This window comes from Telopea speciosissima, chromosome 2, assembly GCF_018873765.1.
Source record: "Telopea speciosissima isolate NSW1024214 ecotype Mountain lineage chromosome 2, Tspe_v1, whole genome shotgun sequence".
NCBI lineage: Eukaryota > Viridiplantae > Streptophyta > Magnoliopsida > Proteales > Proteaceae > Telopea > Telopea speciosissima.
In genome coordinates this window covers 65,339,715-65,366,798 of record NC_057917.1, presented here as the reverse complement: position 1 = coordinate 65,366,798, position 27,084 = coordinate 65,339,715, and the positions used below count along the sequence as shown (strand labels likewise).

The following is a 27,084-nucleotide window of genomic DNA, read 5'->3' as shown; positions in this document are numbered from 1 at the left end:
AAATCATGCATAATACTGAATGACACAATATGAAACAATCACTTACAATGCAACAGTTGATGAGTGTCCATATCTGAATGAAGCTAATAAGTGAAGATACTAAAGAGAGAACCTAGAATTCAGGACAAAGTGACAAATGTTCACTTACTTCCATTTGCTCCTGTGTCATCAATAGTTAAATAAAACATTTTGATATGATGCTAGTTTGTTGTCCTAAGAGTTTGTTTTCAGATATTCTTATAGTAAACATTGCAGATGCCATGTTGAATTGCTGATACTCTTGAACTTTCTTTTTTCATCGATATAAAAGTAATGTTGATGAAAAAATCAGAAAGTAAAATTCTCTTAGGAGATTAATTTTCTTTAGATCAGAACCGTATTTATGCTTCCTTTTTTTTTTTTTTTTTCATGCAGAGACCTCAGCTATAATAAGCTGACTGGACAAATTCCAAGAACTTTTGATAGATTGTGGGACGTAGCTTTTATGTAAGTGATTTTCTGTTGTAATCATCTTGTAATGAGTATTAGTGGCAAGTTACCATGCTAGTTATTTCAGAAAACTGCGTAGTCACAAAACTTCATGGACATGGTCTTGTGATTAGGTATCTAACTGGAAATTTGCTAACTGGTCTTGTTCCTGATTGGATGTTGCTGGAGAAAAGCAAAAACATGTATGTTCTCACCCCTTCGATTTTTTTCTTGTATGTTGCCTCTTCAAATAATAAAAATAATAATGTTACAGGATGGATATTAGTATTATTTTGTGATAAATGTTGTAATGTCTTGAAATTTCTAATTAATATCAAATTTATTGTCTTCATAACTTTTTCGTTTAACAATATGATATTGTTTTGTTTGTGATGTTGATGTTAAGTGATCTTTCCTACAACAACTTTACATTAAGAAACTCAGAAGTGCCTAATTGTCAACAGCGGAATGTGTAAGAAACTAGTACTTTCAGCTTCTTTGGTAGTATCTAACTTCCTGGTAGTTTCTACTCGATCATCTTATTCTTTTCCCCCCTCTTTTCTTTCTTTTATTCCCTGCCAGGAACTTGTTTGGAAGCTCTTCATTGGGAAAAAACTCGTAAGTTTCTAGATTTCTTTTGGTGAATTTGCATAAGAGGTTTTACATTTTTTATTTATTCGTTTGCTACTGCACAAATACAAAAACACAAAATATGAAGGTATGATCTCATAATTCTAACTTGATATTTACCTTCTATTGTTCTAGAAGTGGAGTCGTTCCCTGTTTGAAGAATTTTACCTGCCCACGCAGTAAGTATTTAGTTTTTTGGAATTGGAATGAGAATATGGTACGTTACTTTGGTCTTGTTATTGGTTCAAAAACTTGTTTAGCTTATCTTAGTATTGCTTTCGTTAACACTATGTCTGGTTGAAAGTAAAGTGAGCATAAGGAAATAAAAATTTAAAATAAAATAAAATGAAAACTTTTCTAATCATTTACCATTAATAATTGTATAACTAATTCAAAAACTCACTAAATATGTTAAAGTTAAATTTTATCTTACTTGGATTTGAATAGGAAAATATTTGGGAAGTTTATATATAATACCTGGTAAGAATTTAAGTTCCTTAAATAATCAAGAGTACAGAAGTTTCCATTTTATTTTTTATGCTAAATTACTTCCTTTCATTTCCTTTATTTAATAACTTGGAGCTTAAATGAACATAATCAGCATTATTCAAACTTATTAGAACAAAAGCCTAACTGATCCAATTCATTCTAAAGGCTAATGAGCCATTTCAATTGACATTTTCCCAAAGACGAGTGAAGTATTATACGAATTCTGGGAATTCTAAGGTTGACTGCTAATAGTCTCCCTACTTTTAGAAAATGAGAGCTGCGGTTATAATTTTTTATAAGTCAGAATTATCTTGTTTAAGACTAAGCTATTCAGTGAAATGTATTTTCTTCTCATTATTTAATTTTTTATTATTTTGTTTAAGGGACTGTCCAAATACACCTCTATGGGTGTATTTAAAACTTGTAACCTTCTTTTGTTTGCTCCTTGTCTTATTTTAAAAAATTCTTTAAATCAGGGGTAAAAAAAAGTTTCCAAAATAATTGATAGTGACTTATCATTATCTTGTTATCAAAATCTGCCATTGTCTTGCACATTTTTTACATGCAAACAACAGGATTTACCCTTATTGGGAAAAAAAAACAAGGTTACAAATTATTTCACACCTTAGGGGATGTCAATAAGAAAATCTGTATTTAAGGACAGTTTCATCTTATTTATATGTAGAGGTGGGTGGGTGTGTGTGTGTGATGATATATTAAAGCAAATTATCATAGAGTAATCATCTGAAGATTGTTGCTTCAACCTGAAACGAGCTAATAAATGAAAATAACAAGAGGTAGGTATACAAATTACAATTAAGCTCATACTGAGAGTATTTGGGGTGTGTTTAACCATGACAACATAAAAATAATTAGACAAGGCCAAACATCCACATGACTAGTCCTAGGAGTCCTCAATAAGGTGGATGGTCTAGATTTCCCAGATCAACGTTTCTAGCGCAATCTTTGCCTAACAGGGGGAAAATTGATTATGTTCAGACACCTAAGGAAAACTTCTCTCATTACATCATATTGTAAAAACAATAACTAATTCAATGGTTAATTTGCACTATTTCAACCATCTGGTTGTGGGTTTGAAACATTGAAACAGCCTCTCCGCAAAACGGGGGTAAAGCTGCGTACATTTGCCCTTCCCAGACCCTACAGTAGCAGGACCGTCATGCACTGGGACGTTCTAGTTATGTTTCTGAATATAAGAGAAAGCTGCACCTGTCAATGTGATTTTCTTCCTCTAAATAAAGTAATGATTTGCCCCGAAACGTTTTCAGGACATCTTTTGTTATTGAAAGTTCAGCTATTAAATTATATTGATGATCGGTACCATCGAAGACCATAACAAACATATATAACTAGTAGAGAATAGAATACCAATTTCTCCCCAATATTAAAGATGGAATAACTTTTTAAACTCGTGTCACAAAATTTGTAAAAAGTTTTAAGGGGAAATGTTTTCTGTCCGGGGGTGTAGGCCACACTCCCAGACAGAAAACAACTTCCCAAAGTTTAATTAACAAACTTTTGGATCTTTTGGAACCATATAATGACGAGGATAAGGGAAGAAAAATGTCTAATGATGCCTCTCTATGCTTCATGGGAGACTCTCTAACTTGGTTGAAAATCCATGTGATATGAATGAGTGTGTTGACCCTGAGTCAAACAACACTTGTGCAAGATGATCATACATGTTTAACATACCTGAAAACAACAAATTAAACATACATATAAAGACTCTATAATCAAACAACCAACTAACATAGGTTTAATAAAATAAATCTGTTTACCTGCCACCACAGATGGTGACGCCTCAGCATCCTGCTCTATAAGAGCAAAAACTCTCCCCTGAGCTTGAGGTCTTTGACTCCCCTGTCCAATCTGACTTTGTTGTTTCTGTTCACTCTGAATGTTCCACTTTGGACAATTCTTTATCATATGATCTTTACTTCCACACTTATAACATGCTCCAGAAGTCATTCTACACATCAAAATAGAATCGCTGACACTTGGCACACTTAACTGGTCCCCTCTAACTAGAGGCTTGCTGGCTAGGTGCTCCCTGACTATAATTGGTCCTTTGCAGCTTCTGAGGGGCAGCGGACCTAGTACCCTGTGATGGAAAGGGATGTTTTCCCTGGTCAATACGCGGAGCAATCCTCCCATCCCTCCAACACAAGTGAACTCCTGATCACTTGAACATATGAAGGTAGCTCAAGAGCTGCCACCAACCTCTGCACCTCTCCTGTCAGTCCACTCTCAAACTGACGTGCCTTCATCTCATCAGTCACCACCAAATGTGGAGCATAACGAAACTACTCCTCAAAACCTCTCTCATTATCGGCTACTGACATATTACCCTATCGCAACTGAAGAAATTCGTCTGCCTTTACACGCCTAACAGTAATCGGGACATACTTCTCCCAAAAAACCTCCAGAAACTGGTTGACCCATATGTACCCGTCCGGTTGTTTACCACCAATGATCTGCATCTCCTTGTAGCATGTATGCAACACAAACTACCTTTTGAGAATCGGTGCACTGAAGTATCTCGAAGTTCTTTTCTAACTCCTTGATCCATGTATTAGCTACCACATGATCAGATGATGTTCCCCGGAAGGCTATAGGATGAAACTTCCGAAAGTTACCCATAACCTTAACCAATCCTGTGTCAGCGGCTCTCTGCTGACTATTCCCAGGTACTGCCTGAGATTGCATAGCTCCGGCAAAGACTCCAATCATCTCATCTTTGTCTACTGCCGAAACTCTAGGAGATGGTACAAGTACACCCTCTACAGTATCAGGTACCTCTGGTACCGGTATGTCCTTAGTTGGTATTGGCCAGGGCAACTCATTTCTCCTTCTGTAGTGTGCCATTATATCCCTTGCAACCAAAAGAAAATATGCTGTTAAATAAACATCAACGTTTAGTCTAACAGAGAGGAATCGCAAAAATATAATTCAATTATGCTCTTAATCTTATTATCTGATCCTATGCCACCAGTTCTAATTCTCATGACGTCAGAGCTAGCTTTTGCTCTGATACCAACTGTTACGACCTCAAACCCGGACATGGTATAGAGTAGTACCCTCACGGGCATTGGTCAGAAACCACCATTCACATTCGTATAATAACCCAACTCCCATACATCACATTTAAACACAACGGAAGACTAACATAACTTGGAGCTGGATTAAGATCACCCATTATATATACATCCATTGGTGGCAAAGGCAAAACTATGGCTCTCCTCATTATATGCACACCTCTCCTCTGAGCTCATCTGTAAAAAAAAAAATATATACAACGTGTTAGAAGTCATGTAATAGGGGTAGTTTAGGAACTAGTCTCTTTACTAGTTCCCTTAGTATGTAATTCTGTTTTTCTTCTTTTATTTCTCTTGTACCTCCCTAGGGAGGTGGATGTAATTCTCTTTATTATGATTGAAGTAATATAGGTGTATGGAGAAGTCTCTCATATACACAATATTCACAACCGAAACTATTCTCTTCTCTCTTCTCTCCTCTCTAGCGATCTTCTTACTCCTCCAACTTCTTCCTTCTCTCTTACTTACCTTCTTAACCTAAAATCTAATTTGGTATTAGAGCCTTAGGGTTTGAGAGTCGAATCCATCTTCTTGCTTCCATTCTTTCCTTCTCTTTGAAACCTAGGGAACAAAGGGTTTCAAAGAGAAGCTCCCTATGTAAGAAATCAGTTGAAAGGAGCATGAAATAGGTTTAATATAACCTATCCCTGTATTTGCAACTGCTGCTTGAGCTCAGATGAAACTCTCTTGTTGATTTGAAGCCTCTCTATCCACTGCTAGAGTTACCGCCAGCTCCAGCTTGAAGTTTCTGTATCTCTCAATCTCGGCATGGGTTTGAGGCTTGGAATGGAGCACTAGAATCGCCCAAGGGTGCTTGTCAAGGTCCATGTGTCCCTCCTTGATTTGGATACATCTGTGCTTGGGACTGCTGATTCCCAGCCCATTACTGTTGTTCCTCAGCTGGCTTATGAGAGTACTCACCAACAGATTTCTTTTGTGAAGCTTGATGGTACTAATTACTTAGATTGGTCACATTCCGTGAGACTTTCCCTTAGGAGTAGGGGAAAACTTGGATATATCACAGGTACTATCAAGGCTCCAACAGTTGGTTCACCTACGTTTGATAAATGGGAGACTAAAAATTCTACAGTTATGACATTGTTGATTTTCTCCATGAAGCCCGAGATTGGGCGAAAGTTTATAAGGAAAGAAACTGCCAAAGCTATTTGGGATAGTGTCTCTATGGCTTTTGACAGAGTAGGGGACACTGCCAAGGTCTATCAGCTCCATCAAAAAATTCACTCCTTGAAGCAGGGTGACAACACTATTTCTAAGTACTATAGTGCATTTCTTAGTCTTGTGGAGGAGTATGACCACTACAGGGACCTTCATTTGACCAACCCAGAGGATGAAGCAAAGGTGTATCTGACTCTTAAAAAAGAGCATGTCTTCTCTTTACTTGGTGGTCTGAACCCTGACTATGAGCCAGTTAGACTCCAGCTGTTAGGCTGGTCTCCCCTCCCCTCTCTTAGTGAAGTCTGTAGTTACTTACAGAGTGAGGAGACCCGGCGGCTTACTATGGCACCACCTCCAGCATCATCTCATGAGAGGTCAGCCCTCCATTCTAGTTCTTTTCGGGACACCTATGAAGGTGGTAGAGGCCCAGGGCTTAACCATGAGGAAGCCAGTACTGTGGAGACAGTTGGTGCCATTGGAGTTGGGCGTGACAGATTTAAATGTGATCATTGTGGACGCACTGGACATACCAAGGATAGGTGTTGGTCTCTCCATGGTCGCCCTCCTGGTACACGTGGTCGTGGTGGCCGTAGAGGGGGAGTTAGAGCTCATTTCGCGACGACTGAGGCTGATGCCCTACAGGATGACTCCACCTTTATGGTGCAGTGGTTCGCAGGGTTGTGTCACAGTTGAGCACATCTTCTACACTTAGAGTGGCTGGCTCCTCATCATCCTCAGCTTTACAGGTCTCCACCTCAGCTTCTACTGCTGCCCAGTCTTGGGTCATTGACTCTGGTGCCACCAACCACATGACTGGTACGTCTCATTATTATGATTCCTATACTATTTGTTCTGGTAAGGATAAGGTTAGGGTAGCTGATAGCTCCCTTTCCTCCATATCTGATAAGGGAAATATCCCTGTGACATCATCTATTTCCCTCACTTCTGTTCTTCATGTTCCCAACCTTACACTGAATCTTTTATCTGTGAGTCATTTGACTAAATCTCTCAATTGTTGTGTCACATTTTTTCCTTCTCACTGTCTTTTTCAGGATTTGGTGACGAAGAGGATTATTGGTAGTGGACGTGAGGAGCAAGGCCTCTATCTTTTTTACCCTTTTTTGCCCACAGCTCATTCCTATGTGTGTGGTCATAATGATAGTAGTTCTGTGGATTCTGTTATGTTATGGCATCGTCGCCTTGGCCATCCATCTTTTGTTGTAATGAGGTAACAATTGCCTCACTTATTTTCTTCTATTGCCCCTTCTCATGTATTTCAATGTGAACCATGTATGTTTGTCAAACATTGTCGGTCTTCATATCCTTATCATGGTAATAGAACTGTTGCTCCTTTCCATATTGTGCATACTGATGTTTGGGGCCCTTCCCCTACAACTTCATTATTTGGCTATCGTTACTTTGTGTCATTTGTTGATGATTTTTCACGTGCCACATGGACTGTTCTTCTAAAGCATAAGAGTGATGTTTGTGATGCCTTTCAGAATTTTTATCAAATGATTCTTACTCAATTTGAGACTCGCATCAAAATTGTCCGATCTGATAAAGGGGGAGAGTACATGTTTGGTGGTCTTCAATCCTTCTTTACTACTCATGGCATTATCCATCAGCTAGCGTGTGTTGACACGCCCCAACAAAATGGGGTTGCTGAGAGGAAAAATTTCCACCTACTAGAGGTCACCCGTAGTCTCTTGTTTGGCATGCATGTCCCCAAGACCTTCTGGTCTGTGGCTCTGCTCACTGCTTCCTTTCTCATCAATTGCATGCCTACCAAGCTTCTTAATTTTAAATCTCCCTTGGACATTTTATCTCCCAAGGCCTCTGCTTTTTCTCTTCCTCCTCGAGTCTTTGGTTGTGTTTGTTATGTGCATGTTAACAAATTTGCTCGCACTAAACTTGACCCCAAAGTTCTCAAGTGTCTCTTTCTTGGGTACTCTTCTACTACCAAGGGGTACAAGTGTTACCACCCTTCTTCTCGTCGATGTATCATTTCCAAGGATGTTACCTTTCTTAAGTCTGTCCCTTTCTTTGTCCCTTCTCAGCATCCTCTTCAGGGGGAGAATTGTGGGAGTGAACAAGCTGCTGATGATTTCTTTCTTTCTCCTCTACCTACGTCCCCTTTTATGCTTGACGTTGGAAAACACAGGACTGTAGATGTGGTTGAGGAGGTTGATGATCAACCAAAGGGGAATACAGATTTGGTTGTTGAAAGTGGTTCTGGTAAGGATAAGGATTACCACATTACATACAAAAAAGGTGAAGGCTTGCATAATACAAGAAAGAAGACCTACCAAGAGTCCTCTTCAGATCCAGATCCACATCCTGAGATTCATTCTTCTCAATCAGGTGACATTCCTTCTTCTCCATCTGATTTGGACCTTCCTATTGCTATTAGGAAAAGGAAAAGAACTTGTACTAATCCTATATCCCAGTTTGTTTCCTATGATGCAATTTCTTCTACAGGTCTTGCCTTTATTTCTGCTCTCTCTACTGCTTCCATTCCCAAGAATGTTATTGATGCGATATCTGACCCAAAATGGAGACAAGCCATGTCTGAGGAGATGGTGGCACTTGAGAAGAATGGTACTTGGCAACTTGTGGACCTTCCCAAGGGACGTGTCCCAGTTGGATGCAGATGGGTTTATACAATCAAGTATAAATCTGATGGCGGTATTAAGAGATACAAAGCAAGGTTGGTTGCCAAGGGGTACAGTCAAGTCTATGGAATCGACTACCAGGAGACATTTGCCCCTGTGGCCAAGCATAACTCAATAAGAGTTCTTTTATCTTTGGCTGCCAATAAAGTTTGGCCTTTATATCAGTTGGATACTTGGATGTGAAGAATGCCTTCCTTCATGGCAACTTGGAAGAGGAAGTGTACATGCAAACTCCACCAGGCTTCAAGATGCCCTCAGCTGAAGGGAAAGTGTGCCTCCTTAAGAAGGCTCTATATAGTCTCAAACAATCACTAAAGGCATGGTTTGAGCGCTTCCGACAGGCTATTTTGAAGAATGGATATTCCCAGAGCCAAGCTGATCACACCCTCTTCACCAAGCGAAGTAATGGTACTATCACAACTCTCATTGTCTATGTTGATGATATTATGGTCACAGGAGATGATACAGCTGAGATAGGTAAATTGAAGAGCTACTCGGCACAGCAATTTGAGATCAAAGATCTGGGTCCCTTGAGGTACTTCTTAGGAATAGAAGTATCAAGGACCAAGAAATGAATCAACATATGTCAGAGGAAGTTTATTCTTGACTTGTTGACAGGGACAGGGATGTTAGGCTGTAAACCAGCAAGCTCTCCTATTGAGCAGAATCACAAACTAGGAGAGGACTGTGGTCCTTCTCTTGTTGATGCAGGGAAGTATCAAAGGCTAGTGGGGAAGCTTATCTATCTTTCTATGACTCGGCCAGATATCTCTTATGCAGTGGGAGTTGTCAGCCAATTCATGCATGCCCCCAGGAGTGGCCATTTGGATGTTGTGTATCGCATTCTAAGATATTTGAAGTCCTCTCCAGGGAAAGGACTATTGTATGCAAAACACAACCACTTGAGAGTGGAAGGCTTCACAGATGCTGATTGGGCTGGTTCCATTACAGATAGGAGGTCTACCTCCGGCTATTATACCTTTGTGGGAGGTAACTTGCTCACATGGAGGAGTAAGAAACAGCATGTTGTAGCCAGATCTAGTGTCGAGGCAGAATTTAGAGTTATGGCACATGGAGTGTGTGAACTCATTTGGCTAAAAAGGCTTGTTCAGGAACTGGGATTTGACGCTGAAGGACCCATGAGGCTATATTGTGACAACAAGGCTGTCATCAGTATTGCTCACAACCCTGTTCAACATGACCGGACTAAGCACATTGAGGTTGATAGGCACTTCATCAAGGAGAAGATAGACTCTGGCTGTATTTGTACTCCTTTTGTGAAGGCTGGTGATCAGTTGGCAGATATCTTCACCAAGGCTCTTGGTTCTCCTCAGTTTAGTTCTCTTCTAAGCAAGCTGGGAATGCAGGATATATCTTCTCCAGCTTGAGGGGGAGTGTTAGAAGTCATGTAATAGGGGTAGTTTAGGAACTAGTCTCTTTACTAGTTCCCTTAGTATATAATTCTGTTTTTCTTCTTTTATTTCTCTTGTACCTCCCTAGGGAGGTGGATGTAATTCTCTTTATTATGATTGAAGTAATATAGGTGTATGGAGAAGTCTCTCATATACACAATATTCACAACCGAAACTATTCTCTTCTCTCTTCTCTCCTCTCTAGTGATCTTCTTCCTCCTCCAACTTCTTCCTTCTCTCTTACTTACCTTCTTAACCTAAAATCTAACTCAACGGGGATGAGCTAATGGCTCAATGTTGAAAACATAACATAATATAGGTAAGTGCTCATGTGCATCATTAACAGTGTACAAATAAGCATACAACGTTTTACAGTTGACTTAGGTCTTTAGTCATTATTGTGAAATACCGATTGTGCACATAACAGTTGAGGTTAGCCTGGCCTCGTATCATCTATTCAACTCTTTATCCTAGCATTGCAGCCCAGGAGAGGAATGACACAACTTGTACTTGTACTCATGTTCTCGTAGTACCGAAGGAGAACTCTTATACTCGTAGTCCTGAAGGACAACTTATAAGAAACCTCATGCAGTACCTAACCCCCTACTGGAAAGGGATGGTATTCACAAGGACATGTTCTCTACTACCAATCTCATACACATGATTCACATATCTTGTACTCTTGATCACAAAAAACTCGTATTCTCTTTCACATATCTCGTACATATACATATGTCTACACAATTTGTCATATAACATCCCAAAATAATTTCTCATCATAATGCATTTCATATACAGTCCACTTCAGTCACAGCTCATGTACACAAGATAAGCATTCAATAATTCACATCATGCTCAATTGCCAATTAACACTACATAAAACATATAACCAAACTCATGCTTATACAAACCAAGCAAAGATACTAGTACTTAAATTAATTCATAATAAGCAATGATACAAATATAGTCAATTACACCATACAGTCATTCTTTAATATAGCAATACTAGTATGATTCCCTCACTTTGTCTCTTCCTAACACTTATATTTCCACACTCGCAAGCACTTGAGAAAACAGATTCCCCTACAAGTATAAACATCTAACATTAATACAATATAGTTTTAGTGGTCAAAAAACATTGTTAAGAACACTTAAAAACCTAGTGGAAATGATGCTATAGACTTGGTCTTTCAAAGACAATCCAAACAGCCAAAACAGGGTTGATCTGGTCTCACCGGATCCTTGACGGCCTCACCGGATCTCTGCTTGCCTCGCCGGCCCACTCTCCGGAAGCCTCTGCCTATTAGCTCTGGAAAAACTTTAGTGACAACCGGATCCCCAACCGATTTCTCAACTGGCTAGCCGCCTGTTTTTGCCGGCTAGCCAGATTGGCTCAAAACTCAGCTCGAAAGCTATGTTCTTCCCCTACTGTGAACGCAAATTTAGACCCACTTAAGAGCAGAATTGGGATGAATTTATTTCTACAAAATGATAGCCCTACGAGTCTATTTTCTTACAAAACTGAAACCATTCCATTTTGAATTGAAATGAGGGAGATATGCCCTCTAGACTACCTAAAAGTCAATCTGCCAGAACCAGAAAACTCAACTGAAATAGAGGTTTCGAATGGGGTTTAAGCCTCAGCTCTTTGAAGCATTCTAATGGGGTTTGTACCCCTTCTTAACACATTCAAATCACTCTAATTCCAGCACAAAATAGAGTTCAATTAACACCCTATTGATCCAAACAAAACCATACGAGAACTCTACACAAATTGAACTACTTAAGAATCTGAGTTTATTATCTCTAAAACAGAGTTCCAAACTGGGTTCAACTGTTAGTTTCTTCTTCAATTTACTGAGCTCAGATAGAAACACCAAAGATACTGCACCTCCAGAACTCAAACCTCTAATATTGAACTTAAATCATGAACTAACAGTACTCCATTTCAGATTAAACAAACCAATTGAAATCTTTATTGAACAACTCACCTTGTCCGAATAAAATTCTCTGTTTCCTTCTTTAATCTTCCGAAATACTTTTTTTATTTCAAGTTCCAGCAACAAAATTCACTAAGTCTCATCTTCAATTAATCCAACCTTCAACACAACAGTAATATTCTAACTTAATTATACCATACCACAAATAAGTATACCATTCAACAAATAGGAAAACCAAACTCCTACCTTAACACTGAAATCCAATTTCCTCTTTTTCAATTCTTCTTTGTTTCCTTTCGGAATAGAGTCCAGCAATAACTCCTCTTCATTATGAATCTCAGCAACAAAAATCCATCCTTGTACAGTCTCAGATTTAGCAGAAATTCCCAATTTCAATTCCTTTTCTTCTTCTCCTCTTTCTTTTCTTCTTTTTCTCCCAAGAGCTGAATCGGCTCTGCTGTGTTAGATGAATCATTATTTAACCCTTAATTCAATTCAGCATATATACACATTCCTAACTAATCACTAATTACACTAATTAATACTAACTATGCCTTGTTCAACATACTAATTCGATCCTAATAAATCCATGCCATTAACTAACACTAATTGTAATAATAATCTTAATTTTACATGGTCAAATCTAACATAACCTTTAATCAACCTATAAGTTGACAACACATAAGACTATGGCCCTTTGCACAGCCACCACTTCACCCTTCGTATACACATGGTGGCAGTCCACTACCATGCCACCACCTCCTTTCACTTAACCATGTGGCCACCACCAGCTTCAAAGCCAGCAACATCTTAGGCCACCTCCTCGTCATTGGTAAAGGTGGCTTTGACCACCAAGCCACCTCCTCCTTCCAATGTCACTTCAAGCTAACCATGTGGTCCAATAGGGACTGCACACAAAAACAATCTGACTAACCCCTAATCAATGTACTTAGCTTAATTAATATGACTTAAGTCTTATTTAAACATTTTTAAAACTGAGCTGCCACCACCACCTTCACTATTCATCACCACCTTCACTATTCACAATAATACATTACATCAAATAAATCGTATTTAAATCTAATTAAATTATTATAAACACATGTACATAGTATAAAATATTCCAAATATCATTTAAATATTATAAACAATTCAAAAAACAATAAAATATTAACAAATATTCCAAATCAATAAAATAAAATATCAAAATGGAAATGTGAGGCATTACAAGAAGAGAAGAGAAGAGCGTCCCAGTGCACGAAGCTCCTGCTACTGCAGGGTCTAGGAGGGATAAATGTACGCAGCCTTACCCCCTGCTTTGCAAGAGAGGCTGTCGATTTTCCAAAATTGAGTTGATGAGTGCTTAGAAGATCAAATTTTTTTACGAGCCAATATTTTTTAAGTGAAATTTTGTAAATACGGTGGCAACCCAATATTCTGAGACTGTTTTTACTTTTCTGGTTTATCATTGTTTATTTTTCCATTTTGTTACGTTGTTAGTGGATTTGTTTCATATTCACGTCTTTTATGCATGCCAATACTTCTGTTCTGGTATAACAATTTATTCTGTATTGCTTTCATTCTATTTATATGATTTCCAGGTACGTCAGCTATAGTTATGTAGCAAAGCTTACATGAACTAAATTAACTAATAAGCATATACCACAATACACATATTTAACTGGATGAATATGTTGCAGTTTGGGTTTTCCTAAGTCAAAAGTCTAAAACATCTTGAGAGTTGCGTAAGTGTCGATCATAGGTTGAAGCCTTCCAATGGATAAATATTAGAGACCCCACTTCTGATTTTCATAGAATATTAGCATGATGCAAGACAATCACTTTTTCCACTATTCAAAGCTTTTTGACCTTGCTTTGCCACCAAATGTGTCCTTAAAAGTCACACATTCAATGATGCTAATACTATTAAGTCTCCCTCCTCTAATGCCTTGGATCACCTAGACACCGTAACAACTATGATGCCAAATGACTTTTTATGAAGTTATTTATTGGTTGAGAAGCCAGGGACAGCTGGTGAGAAGCGCATCATGTTTTTCCCAAAGAGACGTTTTAACTTTTAATGTCTGTTCAGAATCAGTAATGCAAATTTAAAAGCCAGAAACATGACAGTTACACATCACCTTGATGCGCTTACAAATTTCTGAGAATGATTTTGCTTCCAGGCATATGCAAAAATTATCATTGCATAACTGCTACAAAACCTCACTTGTCTTTAGGTTTTGACCAAGAAAACACTAAAATCCCACTCTAAATTCTCGAATTCATGTTGAAATTTTATCTTTTTCTTTTTGTAAAACAGATCTCTCTCTCTCTCTCTCTCTCCCCCTTGTGCATGATATTATTGAAAATCAAAAGACTACCTATTCAATATGAATGAACATCTGATTTTGCGTTATCTTTTTATTTTTATTTTTAATAATAATGTTCTCAATGGTTGGTGAATTTTGCAAAGTTAACAAGGTGGGAATGGTCCATGAGCAGGACTGTGATGTAGAATCCTCACCCATCTCATCAGTCAAGTTAAGCCTAATACAAAAAAATGTAACTAATGGCTATCTTCTAAACATGGTTCAAAGTTATACACATCTACAATTATACCACTAACGACTAGTATGTTACTGTGGAGGTTAGTGACATTTTGTAATTTTCTTCACCTTTGGGCACACTATTAACCCATAGCATGCATGATTGGGGATGAATGTGACCAACTGGATGTGACCCACCCAATTCTAACCAGGGGTGCAAGTCAGGCCAAAATTGGGTTCAACTTTGTACCAAATCAGGCCAGGCTTGGTTAGGTTTGGGCTCATTTTGGTTTCATAATTCAGGCTGCCCAAGTTGCACATCCCCTACTAAAATGTGATATGGGTCAAAGGCTGCTGAACTTTATAAAGTTCACTAACCACCATAAATGTTATCAGGACCCCCTTTTTTTTTATTAAGCAATAATTATATTGATTAAGTATATCCCTACACAGTTCAATATGTGGATGTGAGGGCATGCAACCAATTGAAATTTCAAAGATTTTAGAGTTGTCCTTCTACTTGAGTATATCCAATTTGAACTCATAGATTTCTCTTCTGTGCATTGCTAGAGTGGTCTTCATTTCATGTAAATTGTGGTGGAAAAGAAGTGAATATCGACAGCAATACCAAGTATGTAGATGATCCGGATTCTCTTGGTACTTCAACGTTTGTCCAAAGAAATAATTGGGGATTTAGCAGCACAGGCAATTTCATGGACGACAACAACGATTATGATAACTATATAGCTATAAGTGCTTCCAATCTCTTGATGAACAACTCTCAATTGTATACAACAGCACGCCTTTCTCCTCTCTCTCTCACTTACTATGGGATGTGTCTATTGAATGGAAACTACACTGTGAACCTCCACTTTGCGGAAATCGTGTTTACAAATGATCAAACTTATGGAAGCCTAGGGAGGCGCATATTTGATGTCTATATTCAGGTAGTTAATGACATTGCATAAATTACTTTCAGTAGCTTATAGGAAGGTTTGGTTATAATTAGTTCATTGCAGGGACAATTGGTACTGAAGGATTTCAATATAGTAGATGAAGCTCGTGGAGTTGGGAAGGCAGTCACTAAAAGCTTTAGTTCAGTTGGTGTAACAAGTGGGACAATAGAAATCCGATTCTATTGGGCAGGGAAAGGGACAACAGAAATCCCTTCCAGAGGGACCTATGGTCCTCTCATATCTGCTATCGCTGTGGATCCTGGTAAAGTTTTGTCATTCTCTGGAGATGATTTTTCTACCAATGAATTTATCTTAATATGTGACATGAGTATTATGCTTTTGTAATGTCAGTATGTCACAATAGACATCAGTTACTGTTGATTAAATTTGGACAACTACATCCTTTTTCTTCACCCAACCTCCTATTTTCCTAGTATGTAGTCCGTATGAAAGGTCAAGTAGGTCAAATATAATCGTCCTTGTTATATGTGGGCAAAATAATGAGAAAAGGAAGATAAATGGATTACAAAAAGAAAGTGATTTATTTTGGCTAATCCATTTTTTGGTCACTTTATTTCAAGTTATAATACTTAGAAATCAGGTTTCCCATTGTGCCATTGTTTTGAGCCTTATGCAACATAATGTCACCTGATGAACGTAGTTGTTTTAATATTGTTTCTTCATGCAGAGTTTATACCTCCTTCAGAAAGTGGAACGAAGATGTCTACAGTTGCTGTTGTTGGGATTGTGGCTTCATTGGTGGGCCTTATCCTTGTGGTTCTTGGAATTCTTTGGTGGAGAGGCTGTCTGGGCTGTAAAAACACGATGGATCGAGGTGGGAACTCACAAACACACACACAAAGAAAAACCTAGAATCGTTTGAACAAGGAAACAAGAAAAAAAGCACAACTACTTTTCCAATTTCCTATTCATTTACTTCATTAACATCAACTAACAAAGTAAGCAACATCCTAGATGAATTTTGAGCTTCACTTTGATGTTTCAATGCCATCAATTGTCCATTAGTAATATTTGTTTTATCATTTCATAGCTCCAGTTTGTTATGTGCTACTTATATGATTTTTGTTTTCTGCAAATGCATCTTAAGTGTGTTCTCAAACTTATCTCCTTGGACAGACTTGAGAGGTCTAGACCTACAAACTGGTTCCTTTACCTTGAGGCAAATCAAAGCTGCCACGAACAACTTCGATCCTGCAAACAAGATAGGAGAAGGTGGTTTTGGACCTGTTTACAAGGTATTCCAAAAATGTTCCAGTTGTATTGATCTATCACTCCATCCAAATGTGTGCATATTTCGACGAAAGTTGATGCTATTACTCCAATGCAGGGTCTATTATCAGATGGCACCATAATAGCAGTTAAGCAACTTTCTTCCAAGTCGAAGCAAGGAAATCGTGAGTTTGTGAATGAGATAGGCATGATTTCTGCTCTTCAACACCCTCATCTTGTAAAGCTGTATGGATGTTGCATTGAAGGAAATCAATTGTTGCTAGTTTATGAGTACATGGAAAATAACAGCCTTGCTCGTGCTTTGTTTGGTAAGATCTGCATCATTGCTCCTTCACAATTGCAATGGTGTTCATACAACAATATCCTGCAGATATAATGTATGTGAGCCCGGTTCCTGCACACCCACTTTAAATGCCAACAAGTGCCACAATGGCAAACTTCATGGGACCTAAATTTTGTGGACAGATAGACCCCCTAAGCCCTCTGCTCACACGTCAAACTTCAGCCCCATTGGATTTTTCCTGACGGAAAACAGATTTTGAGAATCTAGGTTATGGGAACGCAGTATTGGTCGGAGTACCGTAGGTGTAACTGGAATACATGGGGATGCATGCCAAAACAGAAGAGGGTATTTGATTGAATTAGGCTCTGAAATTTGAAATGCAACTAATCTAGAGTCTAGACCATGCTTTCTCTATCCAATGGTCGGAAGCCACATCATCTGTCCATGAGGTAATTTAAAGTGGGCATGTAGAAAAGATTACTACCATGGGTGTATAGGAAGCATTTTTCCATAATGTATTAGCATCTCTAATTTTTCTTTATTTGATCATGTAAAGGTCGAGAAGGATGTCAACTGAAATTGGATTGGCCTACGAGACGCAATATCTGCATTGGGATAGCAAGAGGTTTAGCTTTCCTCCATGAAGAATCTAGATTGAAAATTGTTCATAGAGACATCAAACCTACCAATATTTTGCTCGATAAGAATCTTAACCCCAAGATATCTGACTTTGGCTTGGCCAAGCTTGATGAAGAGGAGAACACTCACATCAGCACACGAATTGCTGGAACTTTGTGAGTCATTTTAAATTCCTCCTAGAAACTAGAAAAAGCATAATTTATTTCATTCCCAAAATTTTATACAAATGTAGTTGACTTCTTAAGATTTTCAAATCCATTATTTCTTTCTATTAAATATTTTCTGAAAGTGGCATATGATACACTATCGTGAAAACTTTTGATGACTCTAGGAGAACTAGTGCCCATGCAGGAATTTGAGTTAATTCTTTGTAGATAAGTTTGATCTGATATGGGCAAATATGTGATTATCTCTACTTTACAGAGGATATATGGCACCAGAGTACGCCATGAGAGGTTACCTTACTGATAAAGCAGATGTTTACAGTTTCGGGGTTGTTGCCTTGGAAATTGTTAGTGGCAAGAGCAACATCAGCTCCCAGGAAAAGGAGGCAAAGGAGGAATGCATTTATCTTCTAGACTGGGTAACTTTGTTAACTTGCTATATTTCAGTTGTGTCGATCTTACTTTTGATATGTTTGCATGTTGTGGAAGAAGTTCACTTTGTGTGATTGTACTCAAATTCAATAAAGAAACTCTTGTCCCTTGATTATTTTCCAGGCCCTCATTCTGAAAGAAAGTGGAAATTTAATGGAATTAGTGGACCCAAAGTTGGGTTTGGAATTCAACAAGGAAGAGGCATTGGGGATGCTAAATGTGGCTTTGCTGTGCACTAATGCATCTTCAACTCTTAGACCTACCATGTCAGCTGTGGTAAGCATGCTTGAAGGCCGAGCTGCGGCTCAGGAGTTTGTTCCAGATACAAGTATTGGTGGTGAAGATATGAGAGTTAATGCTATCAGGAATCATTTTCAATGCGGCCAAGATCAGAGCATCAGTGAGAGCCTCATCCAGAGTGCATCTACAGATGGGCCATGGACTGGGCCATCCACATCTTCTTCTGATCTTTATCCAATCAATCCTGATTCCCAATACTTTAATGACAGAGTATAGACTACTATTTTTTATGTAGTTTTAGAAATAAAGGTTTTGGTTTATATTTTTGTTGCACACATTTCTGTGATAAGTGATTTTGTATTCCATCACAACAGACAAATGTGCATATGGTTTTGGCAACTTTGTGAGCCATGAGGTTCGCCACCTCTTCTTCATTCGACTTGCTTTGCTGCAACAATTTGGATTGCAATTTAGTTTCATATTCTTCTTTGAACAATAACTATAGCTATCATAATTATTTTGCATTCCCCATTTTCCCCCTTCAAACTTCAAAGAGCTGCAAAAATTTATTACATTTTAAAGTAGTTCTTGATAGACCAATGCCCAACCACCTTTGGGTGGCTCAGTGGAAAAAAGTTGTTCTTACTATAGATTTTCCTTTATGTTGGGTCTGATCACACCCCTTTGCTTGTCCAGTTGGATCCGCAAGGTACTTTTAAAGAAATTCATTTCCAAGCTGTCTGGTTTAAGCACCCAGGTTTTCTTGATTTTTGTAAATCAATGTGGGTATCTTTGATGCCAAATAATGTATTTTATAAAAAAAAAAAATGGAACAAAAATGTGTTTGGAAACCTACAGCAAAGAAAGTATAGTTTGTTTAAAGAAATTAGGTTTCTTGAAGGATTAAATCCCTCTCCTGAGATTATTTATAGATTAGTAGGCTTCTTGAAGCTAAAGATTTGATTTGGTTACAACAGTTTAGAATTTCTTATCTGAAGGAAGAATACACGATTTTTTTTTTTCCACTCAGATGCAAATTTTGCATTTGAGAAAGGATTCTATTCCTTTTCTAGTTAATAATGTTGGCTCCAAAGTTGACACTCCATCTAAAGCAAATTTGTTTATTGACCATTTTAATCTATTTATACAAGTACAGATTCTCTTGATCTCTCCTTTGTTGAAAGTCTATTTGATCATGTCATGTTTGAGGATGATAATGTGTTCCTTACTAGCCTTCGCTAAGAAGAGGAGGTTAAAGATTGTAATTGGGATTGGGGCATAATAGATTAAAAATTCTTGCAAATAGATTGCATCCTTTTTTACGTCGCTTATTTCTCCTTGTTAGACTGCATAGATAGATTTATGATAATATAGTTATTGAATAACAAATTTTTCATTTTTTGAAATATAATTTGAGGAAAAAGGGGTGGTTGCCTCAAGCTTTACATGTCTAAAGCATACAATAAGGTAGGGTGAGGGAATTTACAAGCAATATTAGAGTACTTAGGGTTGTGTGATATGCTTAACTATTTATTATCTTCTCTCTCTTATTCAATTAAGTTGGAGGATATCTCTTTTGGTTTTTTTGAACTCTCTAAGGGTATTCAGAAAGATGCACCCTTTGTATGTATCTCTTTATCATTGCTATTGAAGGATTGTCTCGTATCTTGAAGGTTTATAGGGATATGGATATATTTAGAGGAACTAAAATTTGGAGGGATTGTCCTAAAATTACTCATTTGCTCATACCTTCCTATTTGTTAGAGCTACGAAAAAATGGTATCTCTATAGTGCAACCCATTTTGAATCTTAGCTCTCTGTTCGACGCACATGATATCTATTCCGACATTGTGGAAAGGGTGTTCGGCGTCGTTTGGAGTATCGAGAGTGCCAGTCATTCTGAAAAAAGGTGTCGTCTAGTGTCCAATTCATGCCTGGTAAGGATTATTTTTTTGTGAAACACATCTTTTGGGAAATGTGCTTCCAAGGGGTTTTTTCACTTTTATAAATAGATATCATCCCTGGCATTTAGAATATGTTTTTAAAGAGCATTCTAAGAACCTATTCTCCTCTCTTACTAAATCTTATTGTGTGTTTATTTATTTATAAAACATACTTTTGTTTTTCTGTTTTACTGATCATATCTTCAAGTTTTCTTTATTGATTCTAAGCACAACCGTGTAGAACCCAAAGGGACACAGTAGGAGAGTGCCCTACTTCTTACGAAAGCCAATGACTATTTTATCTTAGAGACCAATTCACACATCTCTCGATTGTACTTATGAAGCTTCTACAGTCTTTAGAACAATGTCAAATGATGTGACTCAACCCACATTCTCCATTGATAGAACAACATTTGCAACACTGCACGGTTCGTGATTACTACTTCTCTACAAAATTCTTTGGAGGGATATCTTTTACAAGCAAGAGTGGAGAGATATGTGAAGCAATATAATTCATGTCTCTCATTTCTTTGTGTTGGAATCCTATGAGCTATGACAGGTATTTTTGTAATTTTACCTTCTTTTTAAGTATTAATTCCACAACCCCATTAACCCTAAGGATTAAAAGCTAATCTGCTAACTTTTGTATGAAAAGGTCCCACCTTGCATTAGGTGTGCCGGGTCAGACCTAACCTTGACCGTTTATGAGTAAGTCCAATAATCCCTTTTAGTCATTTGACACCAAAAGATTCTCTTTTTTTTTTTTAAAAAGGAAAAATAGTGAAGAGGTGGTTTGGAAATTAGCCCTTGAAAAATCCATATTAATTATAATATTTGGTATTGATTAAATTTTGAAATTCTTATAAATAGTGGGTTCAGAGCATTTCCTAGATGTCCAATTGTCAAAATTACTATGTCGCGTTTCCATATGGTGCAAATATGTGAGCATATCATCAGCAATACCTTTTATCCCCGTCCTCACTCTTTCTCTCGCACATAAAATAAAAAAATTCATGAATAAAATAGTTATGTATTATCAACATTTATTTTTTTTATGCTAAGAGATTATTTTTTTCATGAATGCCATGAGATTATTTAGTAAATGTGATTGTTGGATAAATGGAGAACCTTTAGATATGTGCTTAGTGGTCCATCTTGATTGTATTTTCCATCATGTATAGGATTCTCTCTTGTTTCTTTAATAGTCTGAATTCTTCAAATAAATTTGAGCTTTTTAAAAAATTTTGAACACATGTTATTGACATGTGGCAAATGTTGATTGGACTAGAAGGTGATCTCAGATGAGATGAACCAATTCCTTTTTCACTCGATAAAAGTTTCTCTGGATGACGTAAACATTTTCCATTTTCAAGACCCTCCTCAACTCGTTGCCAGTTTGAGTCGAAATGGTCTTGCAAGTAACAAAATAAAGTAATGAAAATCTACAAACTCCAAGAGGATGCATGGACAAATATGGACAAATGAAAAGAAATTTAAAGGTGTAAATTTAGAATCAAAATCGAAATTTTAAACCGACCATTTAAAACTAAATTGATCCAAACCAAAACAAATAGTGTGATTTTGGTTTCAAAATCTGGAATCTTTTTCTGTTTGTTTTGATTTTGGTTTTATGATTGAAATTGTCAAATCAAACTGAGTTATATATTTTCAAACCGAATAAATCATATTCCTTTCTAATGTTTTAATAAATGTGAAGGATAATTTCTCTCTCTTCAATTTTTTGAAAAAAAGTTTGGTGAATTGTGATCCTAACAAATAAGGTTTTTTTTTTTTTTTGTTGTTGTTGTTGTTGTTGTTGTTAAAGATATAAAAAGTTGGCACAAACACCTAATAGGGCCCAACACGAATACAAATCGGGTCAAAATTGAATAGTGAACCGAATATGAAACCAAATAAACATCGAATCTAAACCAAACATAACCAATTTGGTTTTGGAAAATAGGCTCCTCCAACCGTGGCGGGAGCTAGAGGGTCCAACCTAGCAAAAATACCAAAAAATAGGGGGGGTCATTTCATAGGTGGGACCCAAGTCCACCCTTGTCTTGGCCATGTTTTGCTAGGTTGGACCCTCCAGCTCCTGCCACAGCTGGAGGAGAGCCAAATTGGATTTTCACATGATGTATCTTGAACCAAACCAAAACTGTACCAAAAAAATCAAAACCGAATCAATTGACACTTTCATGAAAAGTACATGCATGCATGAGCATAAATGGATAGATATTTTCATATTTGATTGAATAGGCATGAAAGGTGATATTTTGGCTAATCCATTTCTAAACACTGTAGCGGACAAATGATAATTGGAAGTATCAAATAAATTTTAAGGGAGAAAGAAAGGTACTTGGAGTCTTGGACACATGCGGTGCACCGCGCCCAGAGCCCCAGACAAAGGGGCATGTTGTCGCTCCCCTATGGCCAGATGGTCCTATGGGAAGGCGGAAGGATTTTGATCCTCTAAGGCCTGGCAGCGTAGTGGCCATTGTGTGGCCCATACACAAGCATGGGCGTAATGACGAATTTAGCTTGTCTCTAGGGAGGCATTCCCCCAAGGGTGCTGCCAAGGGGCATTCAACGGTTGAACTGTGCCGCAAATATCTCGGTGCACGTCTAGGGATGTGTGCGACACAACCCAATGGGTGGCAGCCTGGGCGTTCCCTGCTTTTTTTTTTGTTTTTGTTTTGATAATGATGATTTATTAACGAGGGAACGAAATTCCAATCTAATCAACGTTGACTCCTTTGCCACGCTGGCCGTGGACTCTCAGCAACCCTGGGCGTTTCTTGCTCTCCGGAGACGATCCTGACCGCCCAACCCACTGCCTGGATTGGGTCCACGCCCTGCCTGTGTAAGTCTATGATGACTACTTTTTGTTTTTCTTCGTCAACAAACCGAGTGGATTCGTGACACCGACCAAAACTTATCCCCGTCTCCATAGGAGTAACGAAGCAGAGCAGATTGACTTGAAGTCTTTGCGACCTTTTAAATTTTCTCACTCTCTCGTTCTCATCTTCTCTACGTCGAATGGTTGAAAGCCTTGGAATCCGACGAGGTATATATATATATAGAGAGAGAGAGACTCCAAATTAAAACAAGGAGAGTGAATTGAAGTCGAAAGGAAGGTTACTGTGCTCTGCTGCTTTTACTTCTTCAGTTCTTCTGCTTCATTGGGGTCCATGGTCATTGGGAGTACGTTGTGGTTACGTCGAAGATTCGAGAACTAAGAAGAAGAAGAAGAAGAAGAAGAAGATGATGTTATCGGGAAGAAGCTCTGCCTCCTCAGTCGTGGTTTGTACTATTTTTCTGATCATCAGTGGCTTTCCATCTTTCGCATTCGGAGTGACAACCACTCGTCTACCGGCTCACGAAGGTACGTATTGTATAAGTTCGACATTCTTTCTTTTCTGTCTTTATATTTTACTGTTTTTGCTGTCGGATCCCAACCAAAAGCTTGCCTCTCTTCACGCGTTTTTCCACTCCTCTTTTTCCATTTTTGCTTACTCTGCTTACTCTGCTGCTCCAGCCAGCGAGACAAGCAAGCAAGCTTGGTTATTCATTCTTCATTTTGTTATAATTCATGATTGAAATCATAAACAGTGAAGAAAAAAACCAGAGTTTCTTAGGGCGTCTTTTGGTATAGTTTTTATTTTTTATTTTTATCTTGAAAAACGTTTTTGGTTGCATTTCTGTTTCTATCTAAAAAAAATTGGAAAAAAAAAAAACAAAAAACAAAAAACAGATAAAAAACCGTTTATGGTTTTTCGTTTGAAAACATTTTTTTCGCTAGCATGTGCTCATAAACCCCAAAATTGAAGGGTAAAATAGTAAATTGCTATTGTTTTGAAAAAAAGGCAAGTCTCTGTGCCGTTCTCCTCCTCCTTCACCGATCAAGAGAAAAATGACTACTTGAATTATTACAGAAGATCTCGTTCAATGAGTATGGGCATTGTGAGTCAAGGATTTAAAGAACGCTACTAGAAACTGGACCATCAGACGACCTAGCCCAATCCATGGGAAAAATAAAATTGAACATTTCGTGGAAAAGGACTCGGACAGCAACGACAAACAAAGAATGCATCCCTGCCTTCCTGGGCTCTCTGCGAGTGGTTTGTTAAGGCCGATGATTACCCTGCTGTTTGATTTTCAGTAGCTTTGGTCTCTAAGAAAACCAGAAAACACAAGAACAAAAAAAAAAAGAAATAGTGGCATTAGCAGAGGCGTCAATTTGCCTCGGGCTTTATAGCGGCCACTGCTGAGGCTTACCTGCTGTCTCGCTTCAGTTCTAACGACCTCTCACTCCTTAGACCTCTCCAATCCCCTCCACAAACACCTCTCTTCTCCTGCCATGTCCTCCTCATTCTCCCTTTACTTCCTTCCATCACCCTCACCACCACCAACAACTTCTCAAACTGTAAGAATCGCTCCGCCTCTCCTCCTGTTCTCAATTGTCTTGTATCAGGTGTCGACGGTGGTGGCGTTGCCGACGACTTCGTATCCATCGAAAGTCTGGATTCGATCGAGAATTCTCTGTAATTGCCACTATGCTTAAACGCATCGAACCCCTCGATACCTCCGTTATCTCCAAGGGGGTCTCTGCAGCCGCAAGGGATTCCATGAAAGGCACAATCTACGTTAGTGGAAGAAGAAGAAGATCCAAACCCCAAATTGGTGTTGAGCTTCTTCTCATCTCTTTCCGTTTTCCAGGAAGGAAGAAGATGGGTGAAGAGGGAATATCTTCACCCACCATTTATTCAAAAAACTATTCAACACATGACCACCATACCAAATCATTTTTCATTCTATATTCTATTATGTCTAATATTTACCAAACGATTTTTAGTTTTTAATCAAAAATGGTTTCTATTAATGATTTTTGTTAAATAGATAAAAATAAAAAATAAAGCTGATACCAAAGATAGCCTTAATCGTCAATCAATTTCGATCGTTAGTATTTCTTTCTTTCTTTTCCTCCTTTTTTATCTTGGTGTCTTACTGCTTGCCCCTATATTTTATTAGTCTTTCGATTGAGACTCCAGAGAGAGATTCAAATTTTCAATAAAACTCTATTTTTCTATACCGTTGCAGTGAAAGCTTTGCAAGAAATAGCAAAATCTTGGGGGAAAACAGATACGGATTTCAGCGTGGATCCATGTAGCGGCAAATCGGGATGGGGGAACACTAATCAGGTGAAGGGATCGGAGAATGCCGTCTTCTGCAACTGCTCCTTCTCCAATTCCACTGTTTGTCACTTCGTCATTATGTGAGTCTCTCTCTCTCTCTCTCTCTCTATCCGTCTCTTATTCGTTATTAATACCATCATTCGTAAAGGGTCAATGCGAGTCCAGTCTTTCACCAAAAACAGAAAAAATGCGATTCCAGTCCAAACTCCAAAACCAAAAAATGACAGTCCAACTCAGTAGGGTTAATGGGACCCCGAGACCGAGCCCGAGCCCAACGTAAATTGCAATCCACATGGACACGGTGCACCATACATGGCTGGATCCGGCTCCTCTCTAGTCTCCACGGCACACACCCGAGCTGGACGATATCCAGCGCACTCCAGAGCTCGACATGTGGTCGAGGTGTTCTTCGAACAACAAAGATGGATGCGATGTAGGGAGAAGGATTTCCTGCTCGGATGTGTGCATCCATCCTAGCCGTTGGAATGACATCTTGGCCACGTGTCAACTCGGATGCGCTAGAAAAGAGCCCAATCTTGCTGGCAAGGGTATCTCATATCTTGATTCTTAAGTCCTAATTTCAGCTAGGGGAGATTCACTATTTATTGTCAGTAGAAAATGGGTCAATTTTGGGTGTGATTTTATTGGAAGAACCCCATCGAATAATTTCACGTTGAAATGCAGAGTTCTCAAATCTCAGAATCTACCAGGCGTCCTCCCCGAAGAATTTGTGAAGCTTCCCTACCTCCAGCAAATGTAAGAATCTATATATATATGTATTATTACTTTTTTTCTTATCTGACACACAACATTTTGGATAATAAAATGATGATCTTCTTTGTCAATTAACTTTACTGCAAAACCCATTTTCTTCTGTCTCTGTCTCTCTCTCTCTCTCTCTCTCTTCACAGTGATCTCAGTCGCAACTACCTTAACGGTACAATCCCTGCAAAATGGGCTTCCTTACCATTGGAGAGAATGTGAGCTCCCACCCTCTCTTTTTTTGTTTGGACTCAATGTTAAGCAAATCCAAATCTTTTTTATTCATTCTCTGAATTTGAGATTGACGGAGAGATATCCTTCCAGCTCCCTTATTGGAAACCGATTGTCGGGCCCAATCCCAAAAGAAGTTGGGAACATCACCACTCTCAGAAACCTGTAAGTTCTGATTTTCAACCCCCTTTCCTTTCTGCGTAGTTCAAAAGTGATTCATGTTATAAGTTTCCGCTTACATAAGTTCGAATTTTCAGGACCCTCGAGGCCAACCAGCTCTCTGGACCTCTTCCTCCAGAACTTGGCAAATTGCTCGACGTAGAGAGAATGTATGTTATATTCCTTTCTACACTTCGACATCCCTCTTTGATATTCAGTTCTGGGTTTTTGTTCTGGAATTTGCATCTCTTTTGAAGAAATTTAATTTATTATGGAATGTCTGATTGGTTTTGTTATTGGGATTATTTTGGTTATCATAGTATGCTTTCCTCGAATTATTTCACTGGGCCATTGCCAGAGACACTTGCAAA

At 38.3% G+C, this 27,084-nt stretch overlaps 1 protein-coding gene across 1 annotated transcript in view; it reads left to right on the top strand.

Moving 5' to 3' along the window:
• LOC122650337 (probable leucine-rich repeat receptor-like serine/threonine-protein kinase At3g14840) overlaps positions 1 to 27,084 on the top strand; it is a 117,603-nt gene that overhangs the window by 77,083 nt on the left and 13,436 nt on the right. Inside the window, exons 20-24 of the mRNA XM_043843737.1 lie at positions 16,549 to 16,667; positions 16,760 to 16,970; positions 17,502 to 17,739; positions 18,008 to 18,167; positions 18,304 to 18,672. Of these exons, the coding sequence (XP_043699672.1) occupies positions 16,549 to 16,667; positions 16,760 to 16,970; positions 17,502 to 17,739; positions 18,008 to 18,167; positions 18,304 to 18,672 (1,097 nt within the window). The remainder of the gene's footprint in view (positions 1 to 16,548; positions 16,668 to 16,759; positions 16,971 to 17,501; positions 17,740 to 18,007; positions 18,168 to 18,303; positions 18,673 to 27,084) is intronic.